The 11,651-nt window shown below is 39.0% G+C and overlaps 1 protein-coding gene across 1 annotated transcript in view; it reads left to right on the top strand.

Annotated features, from left to right (window-relative positions):
- The first annotated feature begins 486 nt into the window (after positions 1-486).
- LOC107572717 (cell adhesion molecule-related/down-regulated by oncogenes-like) overlaps positions 487-11,651 on the top strand; it is a 22,956-nt gene continuing 11,791 nt past the window's right edge. Inside the window, exons 1-10 of the mRNA XM_016259149.1 lie at positions 487-541; positions 810-980; positions 1,077-1,220; positions 1,448-1,738; positions 2,161-2,430; positions 6,033-6,316; positions 6,930-7,104; positions 8,062-8,175; positions 8,965-9,171; positions 9,815-10,008. Coding sequence (XP_016114635.1) covers positions 487-541; positions 810-980; positions 1,077-1,220; positions 1,448-1,738; positions 2,161-2,430; positions 6,033-6,316; positions 6,930-7,104; positions 8,062-8,175; positions 8,965-9,171; positions 9,815-10,008 — 1,905 coding nt within the window. The remainder of the gene's footprint in view (positions 542-809; positions 981-1,076; positions 1,221-1,447; positions 1,739-2,160; positions 2,431-6,032; positions 6,317-6,929; positions 7,105-8,061; positions 8,176-8,964; positions 9,172-9,814; positions 10,009-11,651) is intronic.

The following is an 11,651-nucleotide window of genomic DNA, read 5'->3' as shown; positions in this document are numbered from 1 at the left end:
ACTGCCCATGTTAGTAACACCTGTGTGCAATGATCCAAGCTAGTCTAGGAATATTTATGGATTATGGTCTGTTGATATAATTATTTTCTTTATTTTCCCCCATGTCTCTCTCCTTCAGCTGTCCTGTCTCTCTCTTTTCATGTGGAGCCTCTCTCTGTGGTACAGAAGCAGGGCAGTGCGGTCCACTTGCGCTGCACACATATCAACCACCTAGTGATGCACTTAAACCACTCAGAACAACTGTAATTTAATATGCACATTATTATTTCAGCTAATTTGATCATTGTTTCTGCTAGCAATAGCTCTCTCAGCTCTGACACATTTGACTGTATTTAAATCCACTTTACAGAATTATGAAGAACCCAGAGCCTGATCAGGGTTGCAGATAAGGCTGCATTATTCAGTGGAAAGCACATGTTCTCTGCCACTCACAATCCAATATAAACACCTCTTTGACAGAAGGTCTTTGTGTGAACTGCTGCTACTATGAATGAATATTCCAGTTTATTGCAAAGCTCTCGCAAATGTTTGATTCTGATCGGTTAGTTGCCACATTCTTTGGTCAGATATTTTGTATAATGATTGCTAAACTGTATAATTGACTGTTGTCAAAGGTAGCCAATTACGAAACTAGCTGTGCTACTTTCATATCTCTCATATCACTCCACAGCTTCCTTCTCCATCTCAAAATCAATATTTTATGTTTGTTTATTTGTTTACTTCATATGTAATCATGTAAAAAGCAGGACAATGTACAATCAGCTGGTCATATTGCAAAATTGTACGTGTGTTGCTTTGAAGCACTTGAGCACTCTTTTGCTTTCTTCATTCAGATATTGAGAGGTTTGCTGAGACCCATCGGAGGACATTTACTGTAAATAAGGGGGAAACTGCTGTTATCGAATGCCCACTTCCTCGCAGCAATCCATCTGCTCTGCCACGCTTCCGGATACGGGGGAAATGGCTGGAACAGTCTACAGGTACAGACTAGAGAGCTTCAAATGCCAAACCCTCCAGAAACACTTGATAATACTGTTGAACATTTTGAGAGTTTGTTTCTTTTTGTCTGTTTTCAGACGAGTATTTAATCCTGCCCTCTGGGAACCTTCAGATTGTGTCAGTGTTTTCAGAACACCAGGGCATGTATAAGTGTGGTGCTTATAACCCTTTAACCCGAGAGACTCAAGTAGAGGCTCATGGCACTAAACTCATGGTCAGAGGTTGGTTGAGCAAACTCTTACTAGTTTTTCTCTAGGTACCACAAAGATTTGAGAGTTATACTTCCCATATCATATTCATACTATATAAGTTTTGCTACAAAATCAGCAGCTATATATTCTGAGATGTTTTTTCTGTTGTTAGATATTGGGTGTATACTGTAAATTACAATAGCAATATTTCCTAATGAAGGAATAATGTGATTGCACTCTTTTTTTTTTCCATGTAGATTCAGAAGGCCCTTCACCTATAAGGATCGTCTATCCCGTCACCCCTCGCAATCTTACAGTGGACCAGTCTGGATCTCTGACCCTTGAATGTGTCATATCAGGAAGTCGTTCTTCAAAGGTCAAATGGATTAAAGATGGGGCGGAGCTTTCTTTGAATTCCAAATGGATGCTGTTGCAAAGCAACCTGGTGTTGCATGATGTTCAGCTGAGTGATGGAGGACATTATTGCTGCTCTGTTCTGACTGACCGTGGAGCTGTGGTCAGTGTAATCTACACTGTGAATGTGCTTGGTAAGGAATAATATTTATATTCCATCATGTCACCAAGGTTTGGGGCATCTCAATCCATGTAGTTCAGATTATATGGAATCACTGGGTAATGTTCCTTGCATGAAGGGTCTGAGTTATTGTTTCATTCAACTGCGAAATGAATTTCAGAATTTCCAATTTTCATACATGGGAAATATGCAATAAAATGGTACATGATGTCCAACTTGGAAACTTATATAAAAATAAAACCTGTTTATACTCCTGCACAACAAATGCTAGCATTGCCATTTTTGATTCTTTATACATACTTTACTTACAATGAACAACAAAATGATCATATGTTAGAAATATTAAGTAGGTTAGTACTTACTTAGTACTTCATGGAGAATAGTTGTATTATTTCGTTGTGTACAATAACTCCAGCACGCTTCCCCTCTTTACAGCGCAAGTAAGCGTCCTGCAAGGTTTGTCAGATCAGTCTGTGACTGTAGGCTCCTCTGTAAGATTTACCTGTACTGCCAGTGGTAGTCCAACCCCCAACATCACATGGCTCCTCAACTCCACCCCTCTCGCTTCTTCACCCCGCCTCCAAATCGCTGGCCCCTCCCTTCACATCTCTTCAGTAATGGTTCAAGATCAGGGAATATACCAGTGCCTGTTTGACAATGGAATTAGCTCTGCACAATCGGCAGGAAGACTCAGCGTCCAATCAGGTAAGACGATGCACCCTATAGCAACAATCCAGAACACACTAACAAAAGCCTGGCAACTACCCAGAACACCCTGGGTAATTATAAATTCTTTAAAAGAGAATTTTACTAGCAGAAGTACCAGAAGATACAGGTTTACTGTAGAGTGAGTTGGGACTGTATATCCTTCCAGCAGGGCAGAGAGTTTAGCTGGAGGTTGGCTGGAGAAGGGGTGCTGGGGTGGGTGTACAGTATTTGGCTGGCAATGAGAAGGCTGTGAGAGTGAGCTTTGTGCGTGCTGTTGGGGATAAGCTCTTGGACAGCGGAATGTAAGGAGTAACTGCACAAGGTTATGACGAGGACCAGACCACCCAGCTGTCAACATCACACACAACTAGCCCTATATTTATTAATACTCATCTCTCTCACACACACAGCCCTCCCCTGCCCTCCTCTGAGGCTATTCCTCAGCCTTGCTCTGTGTCTCCAAACATGATTGATAAGCTTAGAGATATGCAGACTTCAGAATAGATAAAACATGACGGAGGTCTTTTCCAAATGTTGGCTCGTATCGTTTTTTTCCTGGCTCGGCTACATGGGTGATTTATTTCGCACTGATAAAATGCAGGTCAGTGTAAAAGCAGAGTTGTTTATGTTAAATGGCAAGATTTGAGATAGATACGTGATCCGTAGGCCGCTGGAAAAAGAAGAAACGGCGTTAGACGTGATCAGCTCTGGGCCTGGGAAAAAACTTTGTGGATTTAATGCTTTAGATTTAGCCGAGGATACTGACTGGACTTGTCTTTTTAAAGACCCCATGAAATGTCTTGACGTGCAGTTTAATTTCCTGATTTTTTTGTAGGCTTTAGTTTGTCACAACAATGAACTGTGATTTGCTGCTTACTGTTGCTAGTCAAAGGCAGGTGGAATCTCATTCTAGAGAGCATTTGATTGGACACAAATTTGTATATGATCCTCTAAACAAGATCAATACTTTTTTTTTTTTTCATATTAGAGAAATAAAGCCATTTTAAATGCATTATTTGCTACAAGTTAGTGTACCTTTTAGTGTACATAAGACCTAAAAGACCACAAAATGTCAAATGTTGAATGCATGGGGTCTTTTAGTTGACAAATTCATAGCCCACAATCCTGTTCCCTCCTGAAAGCGGCATCTGTGTGGAGGGTGACTCTGTAACTCTCTCTTGTGGAAAGCCACTTCCTGTTACCCGTTGGTACAACTCTGCCGGTCCAATCACCACACATTCCGTCCTGCTACTTCAGCCTCCAGCGGCAGGCAGGTCGCCAGTTGACAACGCTGCCCACCTTACCTTGTCTTGTGCTGGCAGCAGCAACCTGTACATCCAGACTGTGACTTCCTCTCATGCTGGGCGGTATACATGCTAAGCCTCCAGTGAGCTTGGCTCAGCCCAGGCAGAGGTGTTTTTGACAGTGGGATCACAGTCTGAAGCCGGACCATTCCTCTCCAAATCGCTTTCTGTGTCTCTGTCTCACCCTTGTAATGTTTATATTATACCCACCACACCAGTCATTAATGATCACACACAGTCAGGCACATGTGAGTCACAAAGGAGAAAGATCTACTGTACAGAAAAAGAGAGAAGATCAAAGCATCAGGACAATATTTACTGGATCATGCTTTCATCAGTGGTATTTGTCAAGGCAAGCATCGCTATTACTATTGCTCATACTTACGATTAGGGATTTGAACAAACCCGTAACCGAAGTATAAGGTTTGGCTCCAGTAGTGTTTGTGCTATGGAAATTAATTATACCTCAAGTTGTCTGGTGGTTGATAGAACTGTTAAAAAAGACAGTGGGTCTGTCCCACTACGCACACTTGCGGCCTTTGCACTTGACCACTTGTCTACTTATATGAACACTTGGGCCAAATACCGAAAATATGTAAAGTAAGCGTGAAGACCAATTATGTGTACAATTTTCGATTACCTGATGGGACAGACTTACATCATAGTGTTGTAATAATGCAAATAAAGTATTCACTTTACTTTTGACTCAACGTTTGACTTACTTTTGGACTGCTTTTATATACATTTTGATTTTCAATACTTTGCACTTTACTAAATGTCTGTTCAGTAGTCCAGATAGACAGATGCAAACATTTTACAAAATACGCATACTCATCTCTGCACCAATAAAATGTGCAACATATTACGTTTTACTACCAACTTATATGGAATATTTAATTGATTTAACTTGCTCTGTAGAGTGTTCCTGGAATTCTTAGGATTTCAGGGAAGGTGAGTTCCTGAACATTAATGATGGGATACACTGACTTAGCCTTAAATACTGTTCCTAAGTGGTTTTAGAGATAGTGTGGACTTAATAGTGTGTGTTGAGGGCACTGAGGTTTGGTGTTTTTCAGATCTGGGACAGTCTTTTGCACTTCCTGATGCGAGTACGCAAGTGTTGGTATTGGGACAGGCCCATAGACTTACTTTGAAGGTGGTATCTGAGTCAAATTTAGTGACTAGAATATCATACTGACTTGAAGGTGAGGAGGGTGCCAGTAAGCAGCTGCATAGAACAGCCTCACAATGTCCTAGCAACCACACTGAACACCCTAACATGATTGGAACCCTAGCAAACAGGACATGATTGGAAGGTGGGTTTGAGAGCTGGTGTAGGACTCTGATTCACTCTGGTATTTTAATGGCCGAAGGGTGGAATGTGTGGCGGCTGGCGTCGGGCCCAGTTTGAGCTCTTGTGTTACTGACTCTGGGACTGTTTGTTTTGTAAGGTAAACCAGTGCCACGCACCCAACAACTGAGAGCAAGAGACCCTAAGAACCAGCAACAAACCATACCTCTTGTACAACTGCTTTTCAGCTGTTTAGCTTGGATTATTCAGTTGCTATCTGACCGTTACTCAGCGGTGACTTGAATATTGTAATATATACAACGCTCATGGTGTATGTCTACTCGCACAGAAAAGGAACCCACATGTATGCAAGTCGTCTTTCACTAAATCCAAGTTCACAAAAATTCTGCTCAGATGATTGGCTGCCAAGCCAGTGTCAGAAGCACAGATTCCCAAATGGACCATTTGGGTGGGGTTTAATAAAAATTAATTAATTAATAACAGAGCTTTATTGTATGTTCCCTTTGAGGTTCCTGGCTTTTTATTTTAATGCCAGTGAAAAAGTAGTTTCCAGGCTTGCATATTGCCAGAGTGCTATAGCTGTGTTTAATTATCCTATATACTAATATTTGAAAAGTAAAATGGTAACACTTTATTTTAACGTGACTTAGTTACAAATGTTACATATACTTACTATAGTAATAACAGTATATTATGCATACATTATGCATTACAAGCAACATACCCTAACCCTAACCCTAACCTTAACCCTATAGTAACACTATATTAAGTACTATAGTAATGTAGTTAATTAATATTATTTGGTACTTATTTGTGTAATTACACTGTAACAACATGACTTTTAAAACAGTGTACTGGTAAAATGAATAACATTTTAGAATAATTAAAATAATTAACTATTAAAAAAATAAAAAGTATATCTAAAAAAAAAATCTAATAAAAAGATAAGATTTATGACCAAAATTGTTCTTTTTCCCCTACAGAACCCCAGGCTAGTTCCATGTCTGGAGCTCTCATGGAGACGCAGCCTTCTGTCTACCCTATCCAGAGCGATGAGAGTGATGAACTGTTCCCCTCCATAGGGGAGGAGGGGATTGGTGAAACTATAGGAACGCCCACCGAGAGAATAAGCGACAAAGCTACGCCAGAAGCACCAATCATAATCAGCCCACCACAAACGCACAAACCCAACATGTATGATCTAGAGTGGCGAGCAGGTCGGGACTGGGGCATCCCTATCAATGCATACTTCGTTAAATACCGCAAGGTAAGAAATCATAAAGTACGCTTGTAGATTTTCCGTTATGAATGTTTTACTGATGTACTTTAAGTGGGCCACAAAATGTAGATAATCATTACCTCGTCAAGAATGACTGAATCTCGCTCCACCCTCTTCTTTTCCCTTGGCGTTAGTTATCAGGTCAGATTTATAGTTATTAGATTTGAGAATGAGCACATACTCATAACAACGCCCTGTGCCGTTTACTGTAAAAGGCAGTGCTAACACAATTCAACAGTATCTGCCAGCCAAGAGCGTTTTGGTAAGAAGTTGGTAATTTCCTCTTTTAAAGCCTGTGTTTTCTTCAATAATAAGCTCCCTTGGCTAATAAAACTTCTCTGGTTCTTTTCAAGATTGCATTGGCAGCGTTTGTCACATTGGCTCAGGAAAAAGTGACACAGCTTGTGCTCTCAGGGATAGTTGAGTGGGTTGATCTTTTGACATGATTCAGAGTAGGAGAATAAGAAAGACGTTACTGTTCTTTGTTTAACTTTACGTGCAGTATGTGCAAAGTCAGACACAGAATATGAGGCTTGAAAGGTACGCCTGTGTGCATGAGATCACTACATACGGTTAGACTGTCACCTGAATGTCCCTGTAGGTGGATGACATGGGTAATGTAGTGGGGAACTGGCACACGGTGCGAGTGCCAGGCAGTGAGAAGTCTCTGCCCCTGTCTGAGCTGGAGCCGTCCAGCCTATATGAGGTTCTGATGGTGGCCCGTAGCGCTGCAGGACAGGGCCAGCCCGCCATGCTGACCTTCCGCACTGGAAAGGGTGAGAATACAGTCAGCATTTCACCCAGCTGAAGAGCTTATGTTTGGCTTTGATTACATCAGAACTAGATCATAATTCAGTGAATCTGAGCTGTGGAAAATAGGTCAAGAATTGTGGTTTGGGTTAGAAATGAATGCCTTATATCACATATAAACCACCGTTCACAAGTATGGGGGTCAGTATTTTTATTTATTTTTTTGATTGAAACAAACTTATACTTTTATTCAGCAAAAGATGCATAAATTGATCAAAAGTGACAGCAAAGGTAATTCATTTACAAAAGATTTCTACTTCAAATAAAGTATGTTCTTTTGAACTTTCTATTCTTCAAAGAATCCTGAAAAATGTCATGATTTCCACAAACATATTAAGCAGGACAACTGTTTTCAACATTCATGATAATAATAAATGTTTCTTGAGCACCAAATCAGCATATTAGAATGATTTTTGAAGGATCATGTGATGTGAGTTTTTCCAACACACAAATAAATAGAAAAAAGAAATAGACAAAAAGAAAAGAGTTTTAAATTATAATAACATTTTACAATATTAATTTTTTTTTACTGTATTTTTGAGCAAATGAATACTACCTTGGTGTGCATAAGAGAAAAAAATCTTACCAACCCCAAACTTTTGAATGGTAGTGCATGTATGTTATTATATTATACTTTTACATTTTTACGTAATTTACAGTAATAAAAAAAATTATTATATGATGCATTGAATTTTTATGATTGCATTGGCAAATATTTGTATATTTTCTAGCTCATGCATGTTCTAGAATTAAAGTAAACATAGGAAAGAACTTTTGCCTTTGCCACTAGCTGCTCATAATATACACTCGTAGTTTGGTAAAAGAAAAAAAAATTCCAAACCATGTTTTCCATTAGGATACAGCATGATCACCAACAGTAACATTATTAATCAAATCATAACTTGTCTTACTCTTCTTCTCAGAGAGAACTTCCTCCAATAAGAACCCCTCCAAGGCTCCAATTGTGTCCCTTCCAGAGAAAGCACTGGAAGATAAAACCACTAACACTTATTATGGAGTGGTCATACATGACAGAGGTAAGAGGACGTCCCACAACACTATTACACCATAAAGGTTTGACTTCTGCTTGATTGATGATGATCAATGATGTACTTGCCCTCTAAGAGTAGTTCACCAAAAAAATGAAAATCCTCTCATATGTGTTCTGTGGAGCAGAAGAGTGTTCATGCTACTTTTTCCATACAGTGAAACTATATTGTGACCAGGCACTGTTAAGCACCCAAAAATAAAAAATAAATAAATAAATTTGAGTCCACACAAATAGCGTGTTTGATTTTAAGTCTTCTAAAGCCATATGATACCTTTCTGGTCCCACTATGCTTAAATATATGGAAAAGAGTGCAAGAAGATTATTTTGTGTTCCATATCAAACTATGACATGAGGGCGAGTAATTGGTCACTTGGGTTGAAGTATTCTTATTGCACTTGCACAGATGTGTGAGATGTATTTCTGTAATTAGAGTTTGAGTGTGTGTGTGTGTGTGTGCACATTTATATTCTAAAGGGTATGAACTCACTTTTATTTGCCACATAAATTTTGCTCTGTCTTTCTCTCTCTGCTTGCGTCTCTGTGTCTATGGCTCAGAGCCCATTCAGTAAGTACTCAATTGACTCTGGCATGCTGTCGTCTGTTGTGTGTGTGTGTTGGTTTATTTTATCTTTGTCTGCTCTTTTGGTCTTTTCATTGATGGATGTTAAGGTTACTACATTTTGCACTGCTGTTTTTCTTAGGGAAAACAATAATTAGATCTTAGTTTGCATTACTTGTTTTTTCAAACTTCTAATTGGTTGGTTTCATCCCTAAGTTCCCGAGGCCCCAGACCGCCCAACTATCTCTATGGCGACAGAAAGTTCTGTCTATGTTGCTTGGATCCCACGAGCCAATGGTGGCTCTCCAATCACGGCCTTTCGCGTGGAATACAGGAAGCAGGGCCGAAGTGGAGACTGGATCATCGCGGCTGATAATATCTCACCACTTAAACTGTCTGTGGAAGTGCGCAACCTGGAACCAGGTGAGGTTACACCAGGGTTCCCACAGGTTGATTCCCAGACCTTATTAATATTATTTAAATATATTATTTGGGTCACACTTTAGTTTGGGGACCAATTCTCACAATTAAATAACTATTAATTACGACTTTTGCCTCAATATTATTATTAGGAGTTAGTAAGGTAGTTGTTAAGTTTAGGTATGGGGTTGGATTAAGAGATGTAGATTATGGTCATGCAGAATAAGGCATTAATATGTGCTTTATAAGTACTAATAAACAGCCAATATTCTAGTAATATGCATGCTAATAAACAACTAGTTAATAGTGAGAATTAGTCCCCACACTAAAGTGTTACCATTATTTGTTATTTGAATAATCATGGATAAATACATTATATTATGTTTTAATTAATAATAAAACATTTTTTTTAATTATTAACAATTAAAAAGTGAATGGAAAATGTATTATGTAGTTAGCTAGTAATTAATTTTTTTTTTCCATATCTGTGTGTAAATCCTGTTACACATGACATGCACTTGAAAATGTGAAAACCTAAGAAAACCACTTCCAAATCTGGTCCAATTTACTGGGGACATAAATGTATGATGAGTATACTACGGAAATATAAAAATTGAATTTAGTCTAATAAATCTTTTCATGACAGGTACCACATATCGTTTCCGTGTCATTGCCATGAATAACTATGGTGAAAGCCCTGCTAGCGCCACCTCCAGGCCATACCAGGTCTCCCTGTCGAGTCCACCCGTGTCAAACCGTCCGATCACTGGCCCTCACATCTCTTCCACTGACGCAGTGAGCGATACTCAGATCATGTTACGCTGGACTGTGAGTACACTTGTGAACATGCACATGAATGCTGTACTATACACTGTCTGCTAAATTAAGTACACTAACTCTGCCCCTAAACTTGAGCTGCCCATCGAGACAGCATTTTAAGGGTGCACTGCTGACACAAAGGCTGTTGCCTTTAAATATGCTATCATTGTAGCTAAAATAAAGGCAGCTGTGAATGGAGGCAGTAGAGAGCGAAGCAGCTCACTAGGTTTTGGAACAGTTTCTGTTAGGCACTCAATAACTCATCACTGAATAAACTGTGAGTTTTTCTATCATTCCGTGCTTCTGTATGTGTATTATTAGCACATTAATCTTAAAAAGGGTCTCACCACTTGTACAAACAAATGTTGTTTCTGTTTCTGGCCTGTTGAAGGAATAACCCTGAACCTCATATTAGCAGCTCAGGGGTTTAAACTAATGTATGTGTGTGTTAATGTTTTAGACATACAGTATGTCTTTTATATCTAATGGCCAATTTAATTATACTCACATTTCATGCTTAATTTGAAAATGAAAGCGTAAAAATTGTCTAGAACTAACCACATAACAAGCTCACTCACAACACGCCTCCTCGGTTTGTTCTTCTCTGCAGTCCCAGTGGTGCCGAAGTGTTTTTCAGCACACAGAGTATTTGCGTGTGCACTTTTCCAGGCGCTGTGTAGTAGCTTTTCCCATCAGCCCCTGAGAGCCACCCCAGAATGTCCAAACAGACCTGTAATTGGCAATGGTTACTGGCTTTGCAGGAAAATGTGTGTGAGAGTCCAGTACAGATTAGGAGGCCTTATCCAGCTCTAATGAGTGGAACGGACTGAGTTGAGCTATTTTTAGAAGACATGCATGAGGTGAAAAGATTTGATGTGTCTTAAAGGAATAGTTCATCTAGAAATGGAAATGTTGCCATTTACTTACCTTCATGTTATTCCAAACCTGCCTGACTTTCTTTTGTGGAAAAGCAAATTTACTGTTTGTTCTTGTCTGTGCAGTTACAATGACTTGCATTTGAAACTTTCATGCTTGGAAAAATAACATAAAAACATCATAAAATTAGTCTATGCAACTTCTGCAGTTCAATTCAGGTCATACAATAACTCTGTCATTACTGACTGATAATCTGGATCCTGGATTGAATCAAGAGTTGAACTTGAGAAACGAATCATTTGGTGAATCTGGTCAACTACCTCTTTGAAAAGATTAAATGATTGAATGAAGAATTCATTTTTTTGTGAATTTTGGGAAGAGAACACCGAGGACAATCTGCTACACCTCATGCATTTTTGGAGTGACATTAGGCTGCATACATAAAAACAGAAATTTTATTTTACTCTTTAGCTAAAAGGTTAGCCAATCATAACAGAGGTCATTATTGTCTAGAAGTCTTAAAGAGACTTCAAGACAAAAAAAAAGTATCCTTCAAAGGTCAGAAAATGGTCATGTAAAACTAAATTAGGACTGTTTTTGGTGCAGTAAACAATGCCTAATATTATTAGTAGTCTTCAGAAAATAAAGTCATGCAAATGTGTACATTATAGCCTTTTTAAATAGAGCAGGATGTCTTGATTCTAGTTAAACTTTAGTTATTTATAGTAGCACATGCAGCTTTCACGCGCATCTGACTGACAGAACCGCTGTATTGCTGTTAATGGTTA

This window comes from Sinocyclocheilus grahami, unplaced genomic scaffold (assembly GCF_001515645.1).
Source record: "Sinocyclocheilus grahami isolate Dianchi unplaced genomic scaffold, SAMN03320097.WGS_v1.1 scaffold1801.1, whole genome shotgun sequence".
NCBI classification, from domain to species: Eukaryota; Metazoa; Chordata; class Actinopteri; order Cypriniformes; family Cyprinidae; genus Sinocyclocheilus; species Sinocyclocheilus grahami.
Note: the sequence above shows the minus strand (reverse complement) of the source record. Positions and strands in the feature narration are given on the sequence as shown.